Below are 27,295 nucleotides of genomic sequence, written 5' to 3' on the forward strand. Positions count from 1 at the left end.
AAAGACAAACACACAAATATAGACTCTCCCAATATCCTGTACAGATTGTCAAAAATAGACCCCAGTGATCTCCTCAAAAGCCCACTGTTATTATAACAATTATTGTGTTCAGGGGCAATATGACCAATGCAACTGAAACCAGGATTTCCCCTTATTGTACGATCATTGAGGCCATAAATCCCGTTCCTCATTAATCATTAATATATGAGAAATGAGAATTGTCTAAGATGAATCAAAAGCTCAATCCAAACAATACAGTGGTATAACCCCTTCTACATAGAGGCACCAAAAAAACATAAGACATTCTAGCAGCAGTATAATAGCGTAAATAAAAATGGCATCTCTTGCAAACTGAGGCACATTATAGAATAGATGCTGTCTTCCCATTCGGTCATACATCAAAGTTTTCTAACCTCTAGTTTTTTAAAGTTTGTATTAATGGCATATACACAGGGAGGATCTCACCCATATGAAATGGTAATGATTCTTCCATCTGAAAGCATCTCCCGTCCCCGACGCGTTTTCACTGTTGTCCAGATCATCAGGGGAGTTAGCGTGATGTGAATAGATGCTTCACATTCCAAAAATGCCATGGCATGGCTGATGAGATGGAGGAATCATTACCATTTCATATGGGTGAGATCCTCCCTGTGTATATGCCATTAATGCAAACTTTAAAAAACTAGAGGTTAGAAAACTTTGATGTATGACCGAATGGGAAGACAGCATCTATTCTTTAATGTGCCTCAGTTTGCAAGAGATGCCATTTTTATTTACGCTATTATACTGCTGCTAGAATGTCTTATGGTTTTTTTGGTGCCTCTATGTAGAAGGGGTTATACCACTGTATTGTTTGGATTGAGCTTTTGATTCATCATAGACAATTCTCATTTCCCATATATTAATGAGGAACGGGATTTTTGGCCTCAATGATCGTACAATAAGGGGAAATCCTGGTTTCAGTTGGATTGGTCATATTGCCCCTGAACACAATAACTGTTATAATAACAGTGGGCTTTTGAGGAGATCATTGGGGTCTATTTTTGACAATCTGTACAGGATATTGGGAGAGTCTATATTTGTGTGTTTGTCTTTGTTACGTGCACTTTTACTAGGAATTTTCCTTTTTAATGGGTTCTACTAAAGTAGATTTGTTTTAATGTTGTAAGTTAATCGGTACTAGCCTGCTGCTAATCCACTACACCACCCAACCTGAGGGACTGAGGGCACTACACCACCCAACCCCAGGGACTGAGGGCACTACACCACCCAACCCCAGGGACTGAGGGCACTAAACCACCCAACCCCAGCGACTGAGGGCACTACACCACCCAACCTGAGGGACTGAGGGCACTAAACCACCCAACCCCAGGGACTGAGGGCACTACACCACCCAACCCCAGGGACTGAGGGCACTAAACCACCCAACCCCAGCGACTGAGGGCACTACACCACCCAACCTGAGGGACTGAGGGCACTACACCACCGAACCCCCAGCGACTGAGGGCACTACACCACCCAACCCCAGCGACTGAGGGCACTAAACCACCCAACCCCAGCGACTGAGGGCACTACACCACCCAACCTGAGGGACTGAGGGCACTAAACCACCCAACCTCAGCGACTGAGGGCACTACACCACCGAACCCCCAGCGACTGAGGGCACTACACCACCCAACCCCAGCGACTGAGGGCACTAAACCACCCAACCCCAGCGACTGAGGGCACTACACCACCCAACCTGAGGGACTGAGGGCACTAAACCACCCAACCTCAGCGACTGAGGGCACTACACCACCGAACCCCCAGCGACTGAGGGCACTACACCACCCAACCCCAGCGACTGAGGGCACTACACCACCCAACCCCAGCGACTGAGGGCACACCACCACCCAACCTGAGGGACTGAGGGCACTATACCAACCAACCTCAGCGACTGAGGGCACTCAACCAACCACCCCCAGCGACTGAGGGCACTACACCACCCAACCCCAGCGACTGAGGGCACTAAACTAATCGACATCCGTGACTGAGGGTACAGCACCACCTAACCCCAAGGACTGAGGGCACTATACCACCTAACCCCAGCGACTGAGGGCACTATACCAACCAGCATCAGCGACTGAGGGCACTACACCACCCAACCTCAGCGACTGAGGGCACTACACCACCCAACCTCAGCGACTGAGGGCACTACACCACCCAACCTCAGCGACTGAGGGCACTCAACCAACCAACCCCAGCGACTGAGGGCACTACACCACCCAACCCCAGCGACTGAGGGCACTACACCACCCAACCCCAGCGACTGAGGGCACTACACCAACCAACCCCAGCGACTGAGGGCACTACACCACCCAACCCCAGCGACTTAGGGCACAATACCACCGAACCCCCAGTGACTGAGGGCACAATACCACCGAACCCCCAGCGACGGAGGGCACAATGCCACCCAACCCCAGGGACTGAGGGTAGTCCCTGGCCTTGTTTTAAAAGTTGCGGAAGTGACTATATGACTTTGATATAAGAATTCAAATGTATATTATACATCGTAATTTTCCAGAAAATTCATCTGAGATTCCCCATACCTTGGAAGTTGCAGTGCTTGGTCCTCCGTTGTCATGAGTGGTGTCCAGACGGTTCTCTGTAGGCTTCATGTATATGAGTGCGTGTACATTCACCCTCTTCCTCCTCGGTGACCTGGTATCTTTGTAGCTGTCCCCATTATTCACTGATACATTGTTTCGCTTTCAGATTCCCAATCAGAGGATGAAGCTTCTCCCATGAAACGGCCTCGATTACTAGACAGCGTGGAAGGAACCGACCGTAACCGCCCCAAACAGAAGAGCCGACGCCGCTGCTTCCGCTGCCAAATAAAACTGGAGTTGGTACAACAGGAGTTGGGGTCTTGTCGCTGCGGTGAGTCGATCACAATTGCCTAATGTTCTACCCCACACACCATTACTCCGGGCTGCAGGACATGTCATTTGTAGCGCTTCTGCTTGTAGTTTGTAGATCTTCTATTCATACAAATGCCTCCAGAGCAGCACTCACAATTCTGCTGTATTTGTTAACTTTATGACTGAAGGTTCTCCATTCCCTTCCTGCTAATTCAATGCATTGCGAGAGATATGGAACATAGGTCAGACACAGCTCTGGATGTAACAGGAGGGTAGGAATTGTAAATGCAGCTCTAGATGTGACGAGTATGGGAATTATAAATGCAGCTCTAGCTGTGACTGGAATATGGGAATTATAAATGCAGCGCTAGATGTGACTGGAGTGTAACTGGTTCCAGTTCTGGTTATTCTGATTTTGTAGAATATTTTGAATGCAGCTTTGATTGTGACTAAAGTTCAAGTCGCGATTAACACTAAATGGTGCAAAATGAATAATTTAGTGTTTAGATTTGGCTGCAATGTAAGATGTGAAATATGATGTATGATGTAGCTATCTGCACAGACCTCCCCGCTCCCCACAGGGCGCTTTCCCTCGGCCTCATTTCTCAGGTCACTGCTCTGCACTATTATCACCCTCCTGATTACAGCTCATAAATTACCATTAAACATTCATCAAAATGATTTTCCCCAAAGCCAAAAAATATTTTAATGAGATAAATGTGTATCTTTAATTTGCTATATACTGCGACAGTGTAGAGTAGAGGAATCCCCGGGTGGCGCATCTCCAGATAACCTCCGAAATTACCAGAGTATTCATCAGCCACCAGAAATCATGACAAGCCCAGGGTCCGTTCTCATGGCCCCCAGTAATCATGACAAGCCCAGGGTCCGTTCTCATGGCCCCCAGAAATCATGACAAGCCCAGGGTCCGTTCTCGTGGCCCCCAGTAATCATGACAAGCCCAGGGTCCGTTCTTGTGGCCCCCAGTAATCATGACAAGCCCAGGGTCCGTTCTCGTGGCCCCCAGTAATCATGACAAGCCCAGGGTCCGTTCTCGTGGCCCCCCACCCCCAGTAGGCATGACAAGCTGACAAGCCCATGGTCTGGTCTCCAGCTCCCCAGTAATCATGAGAAGCCCAGGATCCTGTCTCCAGCCCCTCAGTGATCATGAGAAGCCCAGGATCCTGTCTCCAGCCCCTCAGTGATCATGAGAAGCCCAGGATCCTGTCTCCAGCCCCTCCCAGTGATCATGAGAAGCCCAGGATCCTGTCTCCTGCCCCTCAGTGATCATGAGAAGCCCAGGATCCTGTCTACAGCCCCCAGTGCTCATGAGAAGAACAGGATCCTGTCTCCTGCCCCTCCCAGTGATCATGAGAAGCCCAGGATCCTGTCTCCAGCCCCTCAGTGATCATGAGAAGCCCAGGATCCTGTCTCCAGCCCCCACAGTAAGCCTGAGAAGCCCAGGATCCTGTCTCCAGCCCCTCCCAGTGATCATGAGAAGCCCAGGATCCTGTCTCCAGCCCTTCAGTGATCATGAGAAGCCCAGGATCCTGTCTCCAGCCCCTCCCAGTGATCATGAGAAGCCCAGGATCCTTTCTCCAGCCCCTCCCAGTGATCATGAGAAGCCCAGGATCCTTTCTCCAGCCCCCACAGTAAGCCTGAGAAGCCCAGGATCCTGTCTCCAGCCCCTCCCAGTGATCATGAGAAGCCCAGGATCCTGTCTCCAGCCCCTCCCAGTGATCATGAGAAGCCCAGGATCCTGTCTCCAGCCCCTCAGTGATCATGAGAAGCCCAGGATCCTGTCTCCAGCCCCTCAGTGATCATGAGAAGCCCAGGATCCTGTCTCCAGCCCCTCAGTGATCATGAGAAGCCCAGGATCCTGTCTCCAGCCCCTCAGTGATCATATGAAGCCCAGGATCCTGTGTCCAGCCCCTCCCAGGGTCCGGGTCTTTTTTACCCAAAGAGCTGTTGACCTGGGTCGTTTTGTCCTGTCTGATGCACAAGGGCAGAGCAGGAATTGTCCATTCTTATGTTATCACCTTATAATGAAACTTACGCAACTTTTTATCAGTCTTGACGTTCTATTGCTTCACTCTTTCCATGGTCTCTAATTGCCGTCAGTGAATGCTAACATTATTGAACCAGAGATTAAAACCCAATTTGACCTAATACTCACAGCTGAAGGATTGTTACAATTGTATCCAGTGTAGACAATCCGCTGTGAACTAAACAGCTGGAACACCAGACTGATACATTTTACCTGCACGGATACATTGTAAGAAGCGACCAGGACAGGAGAGATATGTGTAGCTGGGGGTGATACATTGCAACAAACCCCGATGTGTGCGAGGACTCGATGGGGGGGCGGTTTAAGTATAAGAGACTGGACCAGTGAGCGTATGGTCTGGTCAGAGGGGCCGTGCACTGGGGCCCTGGGCGTTACCCCAGAATAAGGCCTGCGGGGCCACAGAGGCGGAGGAGCAGCTTTGCCCCTATTACAGGTTATTAGGCTCTGGCAGGAAATCGCGGCTCATAAATAATGCTTAAGAGGCTTTGCTTTATAAATTGAACGTGTTGTGAATTGCGCTCGGCCCCTTTGTAGCCCTCGGAGCCCGAAGCAGCGAGAACAGAAGATGTCATTTTCATTACTTTTTAATGAGGTGCCAATTAAAGCCAAAGAGAGAGCTCAGGAGAGCCGAAGCCACCAGGCCCCCCGCTCCCCCGCCCCCCAGTCTTTACACCTCCCTGTTTTTTTTTGTGCTTCGTCGTCCGTGAGTCTTCGCCCTGGAGCCCACTACGGGAATGCTGCCAAGTGAAGGAGGGAGAAATTCATTAAATTACAATCTCGTCTGCTGCGCATACAGACAAATTCCGCTCTGCTTTGATCTTCAAAAGAGCAATTTGTAGGATGAGTTGTGTGCCCTCACCCAGCCGAGCGGGAGCGGCCAGGGGAATAGCTAATTGTTTAGGATCCTTGCTTCGTGCCAAGACAAGTCGCGGTACTGCACCCCTGGATGCTGAAAGGGAAGGGGTCTGCAGACCTGTGCACTGCTTGGGGAGACGTTGCCCAGGTTTAGAAAAACATAGAAACTTTTGTTTTCAAAATACAGCGCCACCCCTATCCACAGGCTGTGTTCGGTACTGCACTTTGGCATCATTCACGTGAATGGGAATGAGCTGCAGTATCATCCACAACCAAAAGAAAGAAGGCACACGAGACCAGGTCCCCATGTATTACAATAGAGCTGAGCAGCAAAACCAGACACAATGTTGAATCTTCCAGAAACAGCTGCTTTCTGACTGCTGGGAGGTGCTGTGATCCCACCTTGCAGTGTTGTGTAGGGTATTGGTGGCGCTCAGACCTGTGATCCCACCTTGCAGTGTTGGTTGTGCTGATGGCGCTTGGACCTGTGATCCCACCTTGCAGTATTGTAGTGTACTGATGGTGCTCGGACCTGTGATCTCACCTTGTAGTGTTGTAGTGTACTGATGGCGCTCGGACCTGTGATCACACCTTACGTGTTCTTGGGTATTGGTGGCGCTCGGACCTGTGATCTCGCCTTGCAGTGTTGTAATGTACTGATGGCGCTCGGACCTGTGATCTCACCTTGTAGTGTTGTAATGTACTGATGGCACTCGGACCTGTGATCCCACCTTGCAGTGTTGTAGTGTATTGGTGGCGCTCGGACCTGTGATCTCGCCTTGCAGTGTTGTAATGTATTGATGGCACTCGGACCTGTGATCCCACCTTGCAGTGTTGTAGTGTATTGGTGGCGCTCGGACCTGTGATCCCACCTTGCAGTGTTGTAATGTACTGATGGCGCTCGGACCTGTGATCTCACCTTGTAGTGTTGTAATGTACGGATGGCGCTCGGACCTGTGATCCCACCACAGTGTTGTAGTGTATTGGTGGCGCTCGGACCTGGGATCTCACCACAGTGTTGTAGTGTATTGGTGGCGCTCGGACCTGTGATCCCACTTTGCAGTATTGTAGTGTACTGATGGTGCTCGGACCTGTGATCTCACCTTGTAGTGTTGTAATGTACTGATGGCGCTCGGACCTGTGATCACACCTTACGTGTTCTTGGGTATTGGTGGCGCTCGGACCTGTGATCTCGCCTTGCAGTGTTGTAATGTACTGATGGCGCTCGGACCTGTGATCTCACCTTGTAGTGTTGTAATGTACTGATGGCACTCGGACCTGTGATCCCACCTTGCAGTGTTGTAGTGTATTGATGGCACTCGGACCTGTGATCCCACCTTGCAGTGTTGTAGTGTATTGATGGCGCTCGGACCTGTGATCACACCTTACGTGTTCTTGGGTATTGGTGGCGCTCGGACCTGTGATCTCGCCTTGCAGTGTTGTAATGTACTGATGGCGCTCGGACCTGTGATCTCACCTTGTAGTGTTGTAATGTACTGATGGCACTCGGACCTGTGATCCCACCTTGCAGTGTTGTAGTGTATTGGTGGCGCTCGGACCTGTGATCTCGCCTTGCAGTGTTGTAATGTATTAATGGCACTCGGACCTGTGATCCCACCTTGCAGTGTTGTAGTGTATTGGTGGCGCTCGGACCTGTGATCCCACCTTGCAGTGTTGTAATGTACTGATGGCGCTCGGACCTGTGATCTCACCTTGTAGTGTTGTAATGTACGGATGGCGCTCGGACCTGTGATCCCACCACAGTGTTGTAGTGTATTGGTGGCGCTCGGACCTGGGATCTCACCACAGTGTTGTAGTGTATTGGTGGCGCTCGGACCTGTGATCCCACTTTGCAGTATTGTAGTGTACTGATGGCGCTCGGACCTGTGATCCCACCTTGCAGTGTTGTAATGTACTGATGGCGCTCGGACCTGTGATCACACCTTACGTGTTGTAGGGTATTGGTGGCGCTCGGACCTGTGATCTCACCTTGTAGTTTGTAATATATTGATGGTGTCCGGGGCCTGTGATCCCACCTTGCAGTGTTGTAGTGTATTGGTGGCGCTCGGACCTGTGATCCCACCCTGCAATGTTGTAGTGTGCTGATGGCTCTCGTACCTGTGATCAGACCCCGCAGTGTTGGTTGTGCTGATGCCGCTCGGACCTGTGATCCCACCTTGCAGTGTTGTAGTGTATTGGTGGCGCTCGGACCTGTGATCCCACCCTGCAGTGTTGTAGTGTGCTGATGGCTCTCGGACCTATGATCAGACCCCGCAGTGTTGGTTGTGCTGATGCCGCTCGGACCTGTGATCCCACCTTGCAGTGTTGTAGTGTATTGGTGGCGCATGGACCTGTGATCCCACCTTGCAGTGTTGTAGTGTGCTGATGGCGCTCGGACCTGTGATCCCACCCTGCAGTGTTGTAGTGTGCTGATGGCTCTCGGACCTGTGATCCCACCTTGCAGTGTTGTAGTGTATTGGTGGCGCATGGACCTGTGATCCCACCTTGCAGTGTTGTAATGTACGGATGGCGCTCGGACCTGTGATCCCACCTTGCAGTATTGTAATGTACTGATGGCGCTCGGACCTGTGATCCCACCTTGTAGTTTGTAATATATTGATGGTGCTCGGGCCTGTGATCCCACCTTGCAGTGTTGTAGTGTATTGGTGGCGCATGGACCTGTGATCCCACATTGCAGTGTTGTAGTGTATTGGTGGCGCTCGGACCTGTGATCCCACCCTGCAATGTTGTAGTGTGCTGATGGCTCTCGTACCTGTGATCAGACCCCGCAGTGTTTGTTGTGCTGATGCCGCTCGGACCTGTGATCCCACCTTGCAGTGTTGTAGTGTATTGGTGGCGCTCGGACCTGTGATCCCACCCTGCAGTGTTGTAGTGTGCTGATGGCTCTCGGACCTATGATCAGACCCCGCAGTGTTGGTTGTGCTGATGCCGCTCGGACCTGTGATCCCACCTTGCAGTGTTGTAGTGTACTGATGGCGCTCGGACCTGTGATCCCACCTTGCAGTGTTGTAGTGTATTGGTGGCGCATGGACCTGTGATCCCACCTTGCAGTGTTGTAGTGTATTGGTGGCGCATGGACCTGTGATCCCACCTTGCAGTGTTGTAGTGTATTGGTGGCGCTCGGACCTGTGATCCCACCTTGCAGTGTTGTAGTGTTTGGTGGCGCATGGACCTGTGATCCCACCTTGCAGTGTTGTAGTGTATTGGTGGCGCATGGACCTGTGATCCCACCTTGCAGTGTTGTAGTGTGCTGATGGCGCTCGGACCTGTGATCCCACCCTGCAGTGTTGTAGTGTGCTGATGGCTCTCGGACTTGTGATCAGACCCCGCAGTGTTGGTTGTGCTGATGCCGCTCGGACCTGTGATCCCACCTTGCAGTGTTGTAGTGTACTGATGGCGCTCGGACCTGTGATCCCACCTTGCAGTGTTGTAGTCTATTGGTGGCGCATGGACCTGTGATCCCACCTTGCAGTGTTGTAGTGTATTGGTGGCGCTCGGACCTGTGATCCCACCTTGCAGTGCAGTAGTGTACTGATGGCGCTTGGACCTGTGGTCAGACCCAGCAGTGTTGGTTGTGTTGATGGCGCTCGGACCTGTGATTTCCCCCTGCTGTGTACTAATGGCGCTTAGCACATTCTCCTTTCAGTCCAGATTTTCCCGGTTTCCAGGTCTTTGTTAAAATATTACTTTTCTTATTTCTGATCTGGAAGGTGACTTTAGACGGTAAGAGCCGCCCACGAGCCGTGCACTTAAGAAATCGCTTAAATTGAAACTGCTACAGAAAATGAGACCAGCAGAGTTAAAAGGCGGTGTGTTTGTAAAATCAGCGCAGAACAGATCAGTGTGAGTCCGGTAATATCGCTGCCGCCTGCCCGGCTCCTGGAGGAAAGCACAAGACCGACGTGACTGAACTAAGAACTGCTGCAGCTGCACTGCTACTGCTGCCTGTGCCAGTGACCTTACACACAATGTACACAGTATACACTGAGCCCAGAACATATATACAGAGTATATACATGGTGCATACTGTATACATCCAGTATACCTAGTGCACACTGTACACAGTATACATATTGTACACTGTATACACACTACGTGGTGCAGCACGCCACAGATAAACTGCATACTATACACAACATGTACAACACGGTCACTGCACACTACACTGTACCAAGTGTATAGTATACACACACCGTACGCTATATACAGGAGCTTCTCACTAAATGAGAATATCATCAAAAAGTGAATTTATTTCAGTTCTTCAATACAAACAGTGACTCTTCTCTGTTCTATGGAGTCATTACACACAGAGTGATCTATGTCACGGGTTTATTTCTGGTAATGTTGATGATTGTGGCTTACAGCCAATGAGAACCCAGAAGTCATTATCTCAGGAAATTAGAATACTTTATAACACCAGCTTGGAAAATGATTGTAAAATCAGAAATGTCCTACTGAAATGTATGATCAGTAAATGCTCTCAATACTTGGTCAGGCTCCTTTGGCATCAAATCCTGCATCAATGCAGCATGGCATGGAGGCGATCAGCCTGTGGCACTGCTGAGGGGTTATGGAAGCCCAGGTTGCTTTGATAGCAGCCTTCAGCTCGTCTGCATTGTTGGGTCTGATGTGTCTCATCTTCCTCTTGATAATACTCCATAGATTCTCTATGGGGTTAAGGTCGGGCGAGTTTGCTGCCAATCAAGCCCAGTGATACTGTTGTGTGTACACCTGGTATTGGTACTTTTGGCAGTGTGGACAGGGGCCAAGTCCTGCTGGAGAATGACATTTCCATCTCCATAAGGCTGGGTTCACACGTAGCGGAACTCTCGCGGAAATTACCGCGAGAATTCCGGAATTCCATTCAGCGGGAAAATCGCATTTTAAATTCCCGCTATTTTCCCACGGAAAAACTAGCATTTTGCAAGTGTAATTAGCTTTCAGAATTGCTAGCATTTTCCAAGTGATCTGGAGCATGCGGCCTCAATAGTAAAAGAATGTAAAAAATAATAATAAAAAATATATATATTGTTATTCTTACCTTCCGACGTCCCACGCAGCCTTCCCGCCTCTCTCCACGCTCCCGGTCCCAGTAATCCTTTGCGACAATTACCGCGATGACGTCTGTTCTCGCGGGATCGCGACGTCTCGCTGTCATTCGCGATGACGTCGCGCGAATGACCTTGAGACTTTGCGATCCCGCGAGAACGGACGTCACCGCTCGCAAAGGCTTACTGGGACCGGGAGCGTGGAGAGAGGCGGGAAGGCTGCGCGGGACGTCGGAAGGTGAGAATAACAATATTTTTTATTTTAAATTCTATTTTTTACAGGGATATTGTACCCACAGCCCGGAGGACAGTCTCCTCTCCTCCGGACCGTGGGTACCATCCGCAAATGTTCTGCTTACTTTTCGCATGGTGTGCACAGCCACATGTGGGAAGTAAGCGGAACAATGCATTCCTATGGGTGCGGGATCGCCGCGATTCCGCGAAATTAATGAGCATGCTGCGTTTTTTACCACGATGCGATTCCGCCGCGGTAAAAAACGCAGCATTAGCACAGCATTGCGGAATCCCATAGGAATGCATGGGATGCTTATTTTTCGCGGCAAAATCGCGCGGTTAAAACCGCCGCGGAAATGCGAAAGAAACGCAACGTGTAAACTCAGCCTAAAGCTTGTCGGCAGAGGGAAGCATGAAGAGCTCTAAAATGTATAATATTAGTTTCGCTTATTGTATTGAATAACTGAAATAAATTCACTTTTTGATGATTTATCTACTGCGCACACCACATACTGTATACACTGCGCATACCACACATTATTTACACTTCACACACTATATACACACTGCATACTATATACTCTGCGTATACCACATACAGTATACACTTCGCACTCTATATATACTGTGTATACCACACACTATTTACACTGCGCACAATATACAGTGGGGCAAAAAAGTATTTAGTCAGTCAGCAATAGTGCAAGTTCCACCACTTAAAAAGATGAGAGGCGTCTGTAATTTACATCATAGGTAGACCTCAACTGTGGGAGACAAACTGAGAAAAAAAAATCCAGAAAATCACATTGTCTGTTTTTTTTTCATTTTATTTGCATATTATGGTGGAAAATAAGTATTTGGTCAGAAACAAGCAATCAAGATTTCTGGCTCTCACAGACCTGTAACTTCTTCTTTAAGAGTCTCCTCTTTCCTCCACTCATTACCTGTAGTAATGGCACCTGTTTAAACTTATCAGTATAAAAAGACACCTGTGCACACCCTCAAACAGTCTGACTCCAAACTCCACTATGGTGAAGACCAAAGAGCTGTCAAAGGACACCAGAAACAAAATTGTAGCCCTGCACCAGGCTGGGAAGACTGACTCTGTAATAGCCAACCAGCTTGGAGTGAAGAAATCAACTGTGGGAGCAATAATTAGAAAATGGAAGACATACAAGACCACTGATAATCTCCCTCGATCTGGTGCTCCACGCAAAATCCCACCCCGTGGGGTCAGAATGATCACAAGAACGGTGAGCAAAAATCCCAGAACCACGCGGGGGGACCTAGTGAATGAACTGCAGAGAGCTGGGACCAATGTAACAAGGCCTACCATAAGTAACACACTACGCCACCATGGACTCAGATCCTGCAGTGCCAGACGTGTCCCACTGCTTAAGCCTGTACATGTCCGGGCCCGTCTGAAGTTTGCTAGAGAGCATTTGGATGATCCAGAGGAGTTTTGGGAGAATGTCCTATGGTCTGATGAAACCAAACTGGAACTATTTGGTAGAAACACAACTTGTCGTGTTTGGAGGAAAAAGAATACTGAGTTGCATCCATCAAACACCATACCTACTGTAAAGCATGGTGGTGGAAACATCATGCTTTGGGGCTGTTTCTCTGCAAAGGGGCCAGGACGACTGATCCGGGTACATGAAAGAATGAATGGGGCCATGTATCATGAGATTTTGAGTGCAAACCTCCTTCCATCAGCAAGGGCATTGAATATGAAACGTGGCTGGGTCTTTCAACATGACAATGATCCAAAGCACACCGCCAGGGCAACGAAGGAGTGGCTTCGTAAGAAGCATTTCAAGGTCCTGGAGTGGCCTAGCCAGTCTCCAGATCTCAACCCTATAGAAAACCTTTGGAGGGAGTTGAAAGTCCGTGTTGCCAAGCGAAAGCCAAAAACATCACTGCTCTAGAGGAGATCTGCATGGAGGAATGGGCCAACATACTAACAACAGTGTGTGGCAACCTTGTGAAGACTTACAGAAAACGTTTGACCTCTGTCATTGCCAACAAAGGATATATCACAAAGTATTGAAATGAAATTTTGTTTCTTACCAAATACTTATTTTCCACCATAATATGCAAATAAAATGAAAAAAAAACAGACAATGTGATTTTCTGGATTTTTTTTTCTCAGTTTGTCTCCCATAGTTGAGGTCTACCTATGATGTAAATTGCAGACGCCTCTCATCTTTTTAAGTGGTGGAACTTGCACGATTGCTGACTGACTAAATACTTTTTTGCCCCACTGTATACACACTGCGCACTATATATTCTGCGTATACCACATACTATATACACTGCGCACACCATATACACTGTGCGTACCGCACACTATATACACTGCGCAGACTGTATACACTGCATACCACACACTATATACACTGCACACACTATATACACTGCGCTTACCACACACTATATACACTGCGCACACTATATACGCTGCCATTTCCTATGGTGGCTTACAATTCTCTCATTCCCCGAGACCCACAAGCAGACTTGGTGGTGGAGTCGGCATACTCTTCTCCCATGCATGCATGCACTTTCCAGGTCATCCCCCCAGTTCCATCACTCTCATTCCCTTCTTTTGAGGTCCACACCATCAGGCTCTTCCGTCCCTTCTCCCTCAGAGTAGCAGTCATATACCAGCCCACAGGCTCATCCACCCACTTCCTTGACCACTTTTCTGCCTGGCTGCCGCACTTCATATCCTCAGAACTACCAACCCTCATCCTGGGAGACTTCAACATCCCCATTAACAGCCCTACTTCCACATCTGCATCCCAGCTTCTATCACTAACCACCTCTCTAGGCCTCTCGCAGCTTTCAACCTCTGAGACACGCAAGGACGATAACACCCTTGACCTGGTCTTTGGCCGGCTCTGTTCAATCTCCCACCTAAATAACTCACCGCTTCCCCTCTCTGACCACAACATTCTCTCCTTCACGCTCACAAATCCTCACCCAACCCAGCTCACTCCTACCTACCACACAATCAGAAATCCACAAGCCATTAACCCTCAGACACATTCAGACTCCCTACACTCATCACTGTCCCCAATCTCCTCTTTTTCCTGTCCTGATTTGGGTGTTCATCACTACAACGACACTCTTACAACCACCCTTGACCAAGTAGCGCCTCTCACCCTCAGAACCTCCAAGCACAGAGTAAAACAGCCCTGGCTCACATCGCAAACTCAACTTCTCCAGCGATGCTCTAGGAGTGCTTGAACGCCGATGGAGAGAAACCCGCACACCAGAAGACTTCATCCACTTCAAATTTATGTTAAGAACCAACAACGCTGCCCTTCACCTCGCCAAACAGACCTACTTCACCACCCTGACCTCCTCACTAGCCAACAACCCCAAGAAACTTTTCAACACTTTTCACTCCTCAGGCCAAAAGCACAAGCCCCTATCACAGACATTTGTGCTGATGACCTGGCCTCCCACTTCATAGAGCAAATAGGTAATATCCGTCAGGAAATCTGGTCCCAACCACCAAGTGCTGTGACTCCCATCCCTTCGTGCATCTCCCCTGGCTCACTTTCCACATTTGATCCCATCACAGAAGTCTCCAGACTCCTCTCGTCCGGCTACATGCACTACCGACCCCATTCCCTCACATCTCCTCCAGTCTCTCTCTCCAGTCGTCACAACTCACCTAACTACAATCTTTAATCTCTCCTTCTCCTCGGGCATTTTCCCATCCTCCTTCAAACATGCCATCGTTACTCCATTACTAAAGAAACCCGCTGTCGACCAATCCTGCACAAACAACTACAGACCCGTCTCCAATCTCCCCTTCATCTCTAAACTTTTGGGACGCCTATTTCACTCCCGCCTTACCCGTTACCTCAACACTCACTCCCTTCTAGACTCTTCACAGTCCAACTTCCACCCCCTACATTCGACTGAAACTGCACTCATCAAAGTGACCAATGACCTTCTGACAGCAAAACGTAACGGTGACCACACTCTGCTCATTCTTCTTGACCTATCTGCAGCTTTCGACACTGTTGACCACCATCTCCTACTCTCTAGGCTCCAGTCACTAGGCATTAAGGACACTGCACTCTCCTGGTTCTCTTCCTATCTCTCTGACCGCTCCTTCAGTGTTTTGTTCTCTGGCTCCACGTCATCTCCTCTTCCTCTCGCTGTCGGGATACCTCAGGGCTCAGTCCTTGGCCCCCTTCTCTTCTCTCTCTACACGGCCCCAATTGGACAGACCATCAGCAGATTTGGCTTTCAGTACCATCTTTATGCTGATGACACACAACTATACACGTCATTCCCCGACCTTACCCCCGCTGTACTACGGAACGCCAGTGACTGTCTGTCCGCAGTCTCCAACATCATGTCCGCTCTCTATCTGAAACAAAACCTCTCCAAAACTGAGCTTCTTCGGCTCCCGCCGTCTACTAACCTCCCTAAATCTGACATTTCACTGGTACCACAATAACACCCCGGCAGCAGGCGCGCTGTCTGGGTGTTATGTTTTACACCAATCTCTCCTTCACATCCCATATACAATGTCTTCCCCGCTCTTGCCGCTTACACCTAAAGAACATCTCTAGAATCCGCCCGTTTCTCACCATGGAAACAGCAAAAACCCTCACTGTAGCATTGATCTACTCCCGCCTGGATTACTGCAACGCTCCCCGTTAATCGACTTTCCCCTCTCCAGTCCATACTTACTGCAGCAGCCAGGGTCCTCTATCTGGCTAATCGGTACTCGGGACGCATCCGCTCTTCGCCAGTCCTTACATTGGCTGCCCATTCATTATAGGATCCAATTCAAAGTACTTGTTCTCACCCACAAAGCTCTCCACAGTGCAGCACCCCCCTACATCTCCTCCCTCATTTCTGTCTTATCGGCCTAACCGACCGCTGCGCTTTGCAAACGACTTTCGACTAACCTCTGCACTAACCCGCACCTCCCACTCCCGACTCCAAGACATCTCCCGTGCTGCACCTATTCTCTGGAATGCTCTACTCCAAGAAATTAGGACTATCCACAATTTGCATAGTTTTGGGCGCTCCCTCAAAACGCATTTGTTCAGAGCGGCCTATCACGTTCACTAATCACATTCATTCTATGTGTTAGTGTGCGTGTGTAGCCCATTCACTATATCCATCCATCACTCACTCCCTCAAGTTGGCTGGACCTTCTTTGTAAATACACCCCTGTCCTCTGTATCTCCCCCACTTCATTGCAGATTGTAAGCTCTCACCAGGAGGGGCAGCTTATTATTATTATTATTATTATTATTATTATTATTATTATTATTTATATAGCGCCATTAATTCCATGGTGCTGTACATGAGAAGGGGGTTGCATACAAAGTTATAAATATCGTTAGCAGTAAACAAGTTTCCACAACAAATTTACAATGACAGACTGGTACAGAGGGGAGAGGACCCTGTCCTTGCGGACTTACATGCTACGGGATAGCGGGGAAAAGACAGAAGGTCGGGGGTGCCGCAGCTCTGGTGGTGATGAGGTGGCAGCTCAGGCGGTGGTGAGGCGGCAGAATGGTTATTGCAGTCTGTAAGCTTTCCTGAAAAGATAGGTTTTCAGGTTCCGTTTGAAGGATCCGAGGGTGGTGGATAATCGGACTTGTTGGGGCATGGCATTCCAGAGGATAGGGGATATTCGGGAGAAATCTTGGAGGCGGTTGTGTGAGGAACGAATAAGTGTGGAGAAGAGTAGGAGGTCTTGGGAGGATCGAAGAGTACGTGAGGGAAGATATTGGGAGATTAGTTCAGAGATTTAAGGAGGGGAAAGGTTGTGGATGGCTTTGTAGGTCAGTGTTAGTAGTTTGAACTGGATTCGTTGGGGAATTGGGAGCCAATGGAGGGATTTGCAGAGGGGAGAGACAGGGGAGTAGCGAGGAGAGAGGTGGATTAGTCGGGCAGAAGAATTGAGGACAGACTGGTGTGTTGCAAGAGAGTTAGCAGGGAGGCCACAGAGGAGAGTGTTGCAGTAGTCAAGGCGGGAGATGAGGGCATGTACAAGAGTTTTAGTAGATTGAGGACTGAGGAAGGGACGGATTCTGTAAATATTTTTGAGTTGGAGGCGACAAAAGGTGGCAAGAGATTGGACATGCGGTTTGAAGGACAGGGCAGAGTCGAGAGTTACTCCAAGGCAGCGGATTTCAGGTGCGGGAGAGCGCATGATGCTATTTACCATAATAGATCGGGTAGGGAAGATACGTGAGATGGAGGAAAGATAATGAGTTCAGTTTTATCTACGTTGAGTTTTAGGAAGCGAGAGGTGAAAAAGGAGGATATGGCTGATAGACACTCCGGGATTCTGGACAGCAGAGAGGTGACATCTGGGCCAGAGAGGTAGATCTGTCATCTGCATACAGGTGGTACTGGAAGCCATGGGACTTTGAGTTGTCCTAGGCCAAGAGTATAGATGGAAAAAAGTAGGGGCCCCAGGACAGAACCTTGGGGGACTCGAACAGAGAGGGGGCGGGATGAGGAGGTAGTGTGGGAGTGGGAAACGCTGAATGTGCGGTCAAAAAGGTATGAGGAAATCCAGGACAGGGCGAGGTCTTTTATGCCAAGGGAAGAAAGAATCTGTAGCAGTAGGCAGTGGTCAACTGTGTCAAAGGCAGAGGACAGGTCAAGGAAGAGGATGGAGAACTGTCTGTTAGCTTCGGCTGTGAGTAAGTCATTAGTAATTTTGGTCAGGGCAGTTTCAGTGGAGTGGTGGGGGTGGAAGCCAGATTGCAGGATGTCACGGAGGGAGTTAGATGAGAGGTGGGAGGAAAGTTGAGCATGGACATGCTGTTCAAGGAGTTTAGAAGCAAACAGTAGCAGTGATATAGGGCTATAGCTGGGCAGAGCAGTTGGGTCAGGGTTTGATTTTTTGAGGATGGGTGTTATTGTGGCAAGTTTGAAGCAGAGGGGAAGGTACCAGAAGTTAGGGATAGGTTGAAGAGATGGGTTAGGGCTGGAATTATCATGTTAGTGAGGTTGGGGAGCAGGTGGGAAGGGATGGGGTCAAGTGCACAGGTGGTGAGGCGTGATTTGGAAAGGAGATGAGTAAGCTCTCCTTCAGTGATGTTGGAGAGGGAGGTTATTAGGGAAGGGCAGAGGTCTGGTAAGCAGTTGGGGTGGGGTGGAGCTGTAAAAGTTTGCCTTGTTTGGTCAATCTTGTTTTTGAAGTAGGTTGCAAAGTCCTCAGCAGAGATGAGGGGAGTTGGAGGTGGCAGTGGTGGGCAGAGGAGAGAGTTGAATGTGCTGAACAGTTGTTTTGGGTTGTAGGATAGTGAAGATACAAGGTTTGTGAAATAGGTCTGTTTAGCAGAGATGAGGGCTGATTTAAAGGCAAGTGTAGCTTGTTTGAAAGCAATGAAGTCGTCTGGCAGGCGTGTTTTCTTCCAAAGCCGCTCCGCGACCCTGGATGCGTGTCGAAGTTTTTTGGTGAGGTTGTTGTGCCAGGGTTGCCTATTGGATTGTCGCACTTTGCCATGCATGAGAGGGGCGACTGAGTCTATGGCTGATGTGAGGGTGGCGTTGTAGAAAGCGGTGACGGTGTCCGTGTTGTGGAGTGAAGATGTGGAGGACAGAGGTAGAAGAGAGCATGAGAGTCTGTGGATGTCTAGGTGTGCGAGGTTTCTGCGAGGATGTGCTAGTGGCTGGACATGGGGGGCAGGTGAGAAGGACAAGGATAAGAAGGTGAGTAGATGGTGGTCAGATAGGCGGAAGGGCTAGAGGTTGTGAGATTAGATAGGGAACAGAGGCGGGTGAAGATGAGGTCTAATGTATGTCCATCTGTGTGGGTGACTGTGGAGGACCACTGAGTAAGTCCAAAGGATGAGGTAAGTGACAGGAGTTTGGAGGCTGCTGGCTGGGAGGTGTCAATGGGGATGTTGAAGTCCCCAATGATGATGGTGGGGATGTCAGCAGAGAGAAAGTGGAGGAGCCAAGTGGAAAATTGGTCGATGAAGGTAGTGGCTGAGCCCGGTGGTCGGTATATGACAGCCATTTGGAGATTAGAGGGAAAGTAGATACGGACAGAGTGAACCTCGAAAGAAGGGAGGATAAGGGAGGGTGGGGGTTGGATAGGGTTGAAGGAGCAGTTTTTAGAAAGGAGGAAACCCACTCCTCCACCTTGTCTGTTGCCAGGTCGAGGAGTGTGGGTAAAGTGGAGGCCGCCATAACTCAGTGCGGCCGGGGAGGCCGTGTCGGGGGGTGTCAGCCAGGTCTCAGTGAGGGCCAGGAAGGAAAGGTTGCGGGAGGTAAAGAGGTTGTGGATCATGTGGAGCTTGTTGCAGATGGAGCGAGCATTCCAAAGTGCTCCAGAAAGAGGGTGCAGGAGGGAGAGGGGTCAGTGGCACGGGTTTTAAGTGTGAGGGATTGCGGTAGTTTCTCTTAGTGTGAGAAAGATAGGGGTGAGGATTAGTGGGATGTATGAGGTGGGGAGCCAGGATTGGGGGATATGTCACCAGCAGTGAGAAGAAGCAGAGAAAAAGAAAGCAGGTGGGTGAAGGAGAGTGATCGGAGTGATCGTCTTGTATTGTATGTTAGTAGGAGAGGTCTGAGGTTAAGGAGTATGTCTGCAGAAAAAGTGAGGTGGGGAGGTAAGAGAGAGGGGGAGATGGTTATTTGGTTCGAGGGTGCAGGGGTTTGGGGATAGCGAAGGAGAGTGAAGATTAGTGGAGCAAAAATGGTGATGGCAAATGTGAGCATGGTTAAAGGGGAGGGGGGAAAAAAAAACAAGTAAAGGAAGAAAGCAGTGGTTAGTCGACTGTCTGACCGATTTCTGGACTATTTCTGATGTAAGGCCTGTTTCACACTTGCTTTTTTTTTGCAGCGCGTTTTTCCCGCAAAAAAACGCATTGAAAAACGCATACAAAAGCATACAACTGCTGCGTTTTTTTTCAAGCATTTTTATGAGCATGCATGAAAAAAACGCAGCGTTTTTAAGCGTTTGTATGCGTTTTTAGTGCGTTTTTACCGCGTTTGCGTTTTTTTCCAACATTAGGTGGCCACTCACACTAACCCAAACCATGACTTTACTAAACCTGACCCTAACCCTTAACCAAACCATACTTAACCCTAACCCTGAACCTAACCCTAACCCTGACCCTAACCCTAACCCTTAACCAAACCATACTTAACCCTAACCCTGACCCTAACCCTAACCCTTAACCAAACCATACTTAACCCTGACCCTAACCCTTAACCAAACCATACTTAACCCTAACCCTAACCCTGACCCTTAACCAAACCATACTTAACCCTAACCCTGACCCTAACCCTGACCCTTAACCAAACCATACTTAACCCTAACCCTGACCCTAACCCTGACCCTTAACCAAACCATACTTAACCCTTAACCAAACCATACTTAACCCTAACCCTGACCTTAACCAAACCATACTTAACCTTAACCCTGACCCTAACCCTTAACCAAACCATACTTAACCCTAACCCTGACCCTTAACCAAACCATACTTAACCCTGACCCTAACCCTGACCCTAACCCTTAACCAAACCATACTTAACCCTGACCCTAACCCTTAACCAAACCATACTTAACCCTAACCCTGACCCTAACCCTTAACCAAACCATACTTAACCCTAACCCTAACCCTTAACCAAACCATACTTAACCCTAACCCTGACCCTAACCCTTAACCAAACCATACTTAACCCTAACCCTTAACCAAACCATACTTAACCCTAACCCTGACCCTAACCCTTAACCAAACCATACTTAACCCTAACCCTGACCCTAACCCTTAACCAAACCATACTTAACCCTGACCCTAACCCTTAACCAAACCATACTTAACCCTAACCCTGACCCTAACCCTTAACCAAACCATACTTAACCCTAACCCTAACCCTTAACCAAACCATACTTAACCCTAACCCTGACCCTAACCCTTAACCAAACCATACTTAACCCTAACCCTAACCCTAAACCCCCTTAACTAACCCTAACTTTACCCAAACCCCTAAATTCCATTGTCTAAACTAATGGTAAAAAAAAAAACGCATGTGCAAAAAAACGCATACATAAGCATGCCAATGCGCACATATGCTCACCATAGACTTATAATGGGTGTCTTGCTGTAAAAAAAACGCATTGCGCGCGCATGCGTTTTTTTGAGGCAAATCGGACGCACAAAAAATGCAACAAGTTGCATTTTGTGCGCCCGAGCGCATACCGCAAAAAAACGCATGCGCGGTAAAACGCATGTGTATGCGCACATAAGCGCATCCCATGCAAAGTATAGGAAAAAAAACGCATGCGCTATTTAGCGCTAAATTACCGCGAAAAAAAACGCAAATGTGAAACCAGCCTAACACTTTAACCCCTTCCTGACATGAGACGTACTATCCCGTCCACGGTACCCGGGCCCGTATGACCGGGGACGGGATAGTACGTCTACCGCGATCAGCGGCGCCCACGTGGTGAGCGCCGCTGATCGCGGCCGGGTGTCAGCTGATTATCACAGCTGACACCCGGCACTATGTGTCAGGGGCGGTCACGGACCGCCCCCGACACATTAACCCCTTGCACACCGCGATCAAACGCGATCGCGGTGTACCGGGAGTTAAAGGGAAGCATCGGCAGGGAGGGGGCTCCCTCCGTGCTTCCCTGAGCCCCCCACGGCAGCGCAATGTGCAGCGCTGCTGCGGGGGACTCCTATCCTCCAGGCCCCCGAATCCAAGATGGCGACGGGGGCCTTCGGGGGCCTGGGGAAGCTGGCTTCCTCAGTGCCTGCAAAGCGCAGGCATGAGGAAGCCTTGTGCACTGCCTGTGACAGATTGCTGATCTGTCACAGTGATCTGTGATGTGACAGATCAGCGATCTGTCACAGGACAGTGATGTCCCACCTGGGACTATGTAATAAAGTAAAAAAAAATTTAAAAAAAAGTGTAAAAATAAATTAAAAAAAAATCGCCAAATAAATTAGTAAAAAAAAAAAAAAATATTCCCCAATAAATTCATTTTTTTAAAATAATAAAAAAAAAAAACAATAAATGTACACATATTAGGTATCGCCGCGTCCGTAACGACCTGCCCTATAAAACTGTCCCATTAGTTAACCCCTTTAGCGAACCCCTTAAAAAATAAAAATAAAAAACGAAGCAAAAAATAATGATTTATTATCATACCGCCAAACAAAAAGTGCAATAACGCGAGATCAAAAAGACGCATATAAATATCCATGGTACCGCTGAAAACGTCATCTTGTCCCGCAAAAAACAAGCCGCCACACAGCATCATCAGCAAAAAAATAAAAAAGTTATAACTCGCAGAATAAAGCGATGCAAAAATAATTATTTTTTATATAAAATAGTTTTCATTGCATAAAACCGACAAAAACATAAAAAAATGACCTAAATGAGGTATCGCTGTAACCGTACTGACCCGAAGAATAAAAGCGCTTTATCAATTTTACCGCACGCGGAACGGTGTAAACGCACCCCCCCCAAAAGAAATTCATGAAACGCTGGTTTTTGTTCATTCTGCGTCCCAAAAATCGGAATAAAAAGCGATCAAAAAATTTCACGTGCCCGAAAATGGAACCAATAAAAACGTCAACTCGTCCCGCAAAAAATAAGACCTCACATGACTCAGTGGGTCAAAATACGGAAAAATTATAGCTCTCAATATGTGGTGATGCAAAAACTATTTTTACAATAAAAAGCGTCTTTTAGCGTGCGACAGCCGCCAAACATAAAAACCGCCATAAATAGTAAATCAAACCCCCCGTTATCACCCCTTTAGTTAGGGAAAAATAATAAAATAAAAAAAATGTATTTATTTCCATTTTTCCATTAGGGTTAGGGCTAGGGTTAGGGCTAGGGGTGTGTTGGGGTAGGGTTAGGGCTAGGGTTAGGGTTAGGGCTAGGGTTAGGGCTAGGGCTAGGGCTAGGGTTAGGGCTAGGGCTAGGGTTAGGGCTAGGGCTAGGGTTAGGGCTAGGGTTAGGGCTAGGGTTAGGGGCGTGTTGGGGTTCGGGTTGGAGTTAGAATTGGGGGTTTCCACTGTTTGGGCACATCAGGGGCTCTCCAAATGCAACATGGCGTCTGATCTCAATTCCAGCCAATTCTGAGTTGAAAAAGTCAAATGGTGCTCCTTCCCTTCCAAGCTCTGCTATGCGCCCAAACAGTGTTTTACCCCCTCATGTAGGGTATCAGCCTACTCAGGACAAATTGCAAAACAATTTTTGGGGTCCAATTTCTCCTGTTACCCTTAGGAAAATAAAAAATTGGGGGCAAAAATATCATTTTTGTGGAAAAAAAATGATTTTTTTATTTTCACGTCCGAGTGTTATAAACTTCTGTGAAGCACTTGGGGGTTCAAAGTGCTCACCACACATCTAGATAAGTTCCGTGGGGGGTCTAGTGTCCAAAATGGGGTCACTTGTGGGGAGTTTCAATAGTTTAGGTACATCAGGGGCTCTCCAAACGCACATGACAACCGCAGACCATTCCATCAAAGTCTGCGTTCCAAAACGTCACTGCTTCCCTTCCGAGCCCCGACGTGTGTCCATACAGTAGTTTTCTCCCACATATGGGGTGTCAGCGTACTCAGGACAAATTGGACAACAACTTTTGGGGTCCAATTTCTCCTGGTACCCTTGGGAAAATAAAAAAAATGGTGACTAAAAGATCATGTTTGTGGAAAAAATACGAATTTTTTATTTTCACGCCCGGGCGTTGTAAACTTCTGTGAAGCACTGGGGGGGTCAAAGTGCTCACCACACATCTAGATAAGTTCCTTGGGGGGTCTAGTTTACAAAATGGTGTCATTTGTGGGGGGTTTCCACTGTTTAGGTACATTAGGGGCTCTCCAAAGGCAACATGACACCCGCAGACCATTCCATCAAAGTCTGCATTCCAAAACGTCACTACTTCCCTTCCGAGCCCTGACGTGTGCCCATACAGTAGTTTTCTCCCACATATGGGGTAGCAGCGTACTCAGGACAAATTGGAAAACAACTTTTGGGGTCCAATTTCTCCTGGTACCCTTGGGAAAATAAAAAAATGGTGACTAAAAGATCATGTTTGTGGAAAAAATACGAATTTTTTATTTTCACGCCCGGGCGTTGTAAACTTCTGTGAAGCACTGGGGGGGTCAAAGTGCTCACCACACATCTAGATAAGTTCCTTGGGGGGTCTAGTTTACAAAATGGTGTCATTTGTGGGGGGTTTCCACTGTTTAGGTACATTAGGGGCTCTCCAAAGGCAATATCACACCCGCAGACCATTCCATCAAAGTCTGCATTCCAAAACGTCACTACTTCCCTTCCGAGCCCCGACGTGTGCCCATACAGTAGTTTTCTCCCACATATGGGGTATCAGCATACTCAGGACAAATTGGACAACAACTTTTGGGGTCCAATTTCTCCTGGTACCCTTGGGAAAATAAAAAAATGGTGACTAAAAGATCATGTTTGTGGAAAAAATACGAATTTTTTATTTTCACGCCCGGGCGTTGTAAACTTCTGTGAAGCACTGGGGGGGTCAAAGTGCTCACCACACATCTAGATAAGTTCCATGGGGGGTCTAGTTTCCAAAATGGTGTCATTTGTGGGGGGTTCCACTGTTTTGGTACATCAGGAGTTTTCCAAACGCGACATGGTGTCCGATCTCAATTCCAGCCAAAAACGTCAAATGGCGCTGCTTCCCTTCCGAGCTCTGCCATGCCCCCAAATAGTGGTTTACCCCCACATGTGGGGTATCAGCGTACTCAGGACAAATTGCACAATAACTTTTAGGGTCCTGTTACCCTTGGAAAAATAAGAATTGAGGGTGAAAAGATCATTTTTGTGGAAAAAATATGATTTTTTAATTGTATGGCTTTATGTTATAAACTTCTGTGAAGCCCATGGGGGTTCAAAGTTCTCACCACACATCTAGATAAGTTCCTTAGGGTGTCTAGTTTCCAAAATGGTGTCATTTGTGGGGGTTTCCACTGTTTTGGTACATCAGGGGTTTTCCAAACGCGACATGGTGTCCGATCTCAATTCCAGCCAAAAACGTCAAATGGCGCTGCTTCCCTTCCGAGCTCTGCCATGCGCCCAAATAGTGGTTTACCCCCACATGTGGGGTATCAGCGTACTCAGGACAAATTGCACAATAACTTTTAGGGTCCTGTTACCCTTGGAAAAATAAGAATTGAGGGTGAAAAGATCATTTTTGTTTAAAAAATATGATTTTTTAATTGTATGGCTTTATGTTATAAACTTCTGTGAAGCCCATGGGGGTTCAAAGTTCTCACCACACATCTAGATAAGTTCCTTAGGGGGTCTAGTTTCCAAAATGGTGTCATTTGTGGGGGGTTTCCACTGTTTTGGTACATCAGGGGTTTTCCAAACGCGACATGGTGTCCGATCTCAATTCCAGCCAAAAACGTCAAATGGCGCTGCTTCCCTTCCGAGCTCTGCCATGCGCCCAAATAGTGGTTTACCCCCACATGTGGGGTATCAGCGTACTCAGGACAAATTGCACAATAACTTTTAGGGTCCTGTTACCCTTGGGAAAATAAAAATTGGGGTGAAAAGATCATTTTTGTGGAAAAAATATGATTTTTTAATTGTACCGCTGTACGTTATAAACTTCTGTAAAGCCCTTGTGGGTTCAAAGTTCTCACCACATATCTAGATAAGTTCCTTGGGGGGTCTAGTTTCCAAAATGGGGTCACTTGTAGGGGGTTTCCACTGTTTAGGTACATCAGGGACTCTCCAAACGTGACATGGCGTCCAATCTGAATTCCAGCCAATTTTGCATTGAAAAAGTCAAACGGCACTCCTTCCATTCTGAGCTCTGCCATGCGCCGAAACAGTCGTTCCCCCCCACATATCAGGTATCTGCGTACTCAGGACAAATTGCACAATAACTTTTGCAATTCAATTTCTCCTGTTACCCTTGGTAAAATAAAAAAAATTGAACCTGAAGTATTTTTTTTATGAAAAAAAGTTAGATGTTCATTTTTTTTTAAATATTCAAAAAAATTCCTGTGACGCACCTAAAGGGTTAATAAACTTCTTGAATGTGGTTTTGAGCACCTTAAGGGGTGCAGTTTTTAGAATGGTGTCACTTTTGTGTATTTTCTATCATATAGACCCCTCAAAGTGGCTTCAAATGTGATGTGGTCCTAAAAATAAAATGGTGTTGTAAAAATGAGAAATCGCTGGTCAACTTTTAACCCTTATAACTTCCTAACAAAAAAAAATTTTGGTTCCAAAATTGTGCTGATGTAAAGTAAACATGTGGGAAATGTTAGTTATCAAGTTTTTTGTGTGCCTTATCTCTGTGATTTAAGGGCATAAAAATTCAAAGTTGGAAAATTGCGAAATTTTCAAAATTTTCGCCAAATTTCCGTTTTTCTCACAAATAAACGCAAGTTATTTGAATGAAATTTTACCACTAACATGAAGTACAATATGTCACGAGAAAACAATGTCAGAATCACCGGGATCCATGGAAGCGTTCGAGAGTTATGACCTCATAAAGGTACAGTGGTCAGAATTGTAAAAATTGGCCCGGTCATGAACGTGCAAACCACCCTTGGGGGTGAAGGGGTTAAAGATGTTACACTTCAAATGATGTTAAATCTGACCTGCTCTCTTCAACTTATACCATTCAAATGTCCATGAAATGAAGCCAGGTGAGTGAAGGAGGAGAAGGGGGCTGGAGGACGGTTCACAGCAGGGAGCAATTAACAGATTGCAGTTAATGGGACATTTGCCTAGCATCAAAGCTGAAGAAAGAGGTAGGACAGGATGGACAGATAAGACTAGATGTGAGGAGCATGGCTATATCAATATGCATACAGTCAATTTGAAGTATGATACATGGAATTAAAGTCAGGGAAAAAACAGAGTACAGACATACTAATTAAAAACAGAGGGTGCAGTGAGTATTCTGAAGCGGGTTCAGCAGACATACCTGTGGATGAAAGCAGATGGATCAGGACATGGCAGCATGAAGGAGCATATGCCATGGTGTATCAGTCTGGTAATATTTCTGATGTAACACTTTAAAGATGTTACACTTCAAATGATGTTACATCTGACCAAGCTCATATCTGACCTGCTCTCTTCAACTTATACCATTCAAAAAAAAAAAAAATTGTGCTTTATTTATTGTATTGTTAGTGTTGTTACTT

The 27,295-nt window shown here is 47.6% G+C and overlaps 1 protein-coding gene across 2 annotated transcripts in view; it reads left to right on the forward strand.

The window, feature by feature from the left end:
• ZFAND3 (zinc finger AN1-type containing 3) overlaps nucleotides 1-27,295 on the forward strand; it is a 239,952-nt gene that overhangs the window by 202,785 nt on the left and 9,872 nt on the right. For both annotated transcript variants that reach the window (XM_073556275.1, XM_073556274.1), the window contains one exon: nucleotides 2,755-2,919. In XM_073556275.1, the coding sequence (XP_073412376.1) occupies nucleotides 2,755-2,919 (165 nt within the window). The remainder of the gene's footprint in view (nucleotides 1-2,754; nucleotides 2,920-27,295) is intronic.

Source organism: Dendrobates tinctorius, unplaced genomic scaffold (assembly GCF_039654945.1).
Source record: "Dendrobates tinctorius isolate UK_male_01 unplaced genomic scaffold, ASM3965494v1 ptg000232l, whole genome shotgun sequence".
Lineage (NCBI taxonomy): Eukaryota > Metazoa > Chordata > Amphibia > Anura > Dendrobatidae > Dendrobates > Dendrobates tinctorius.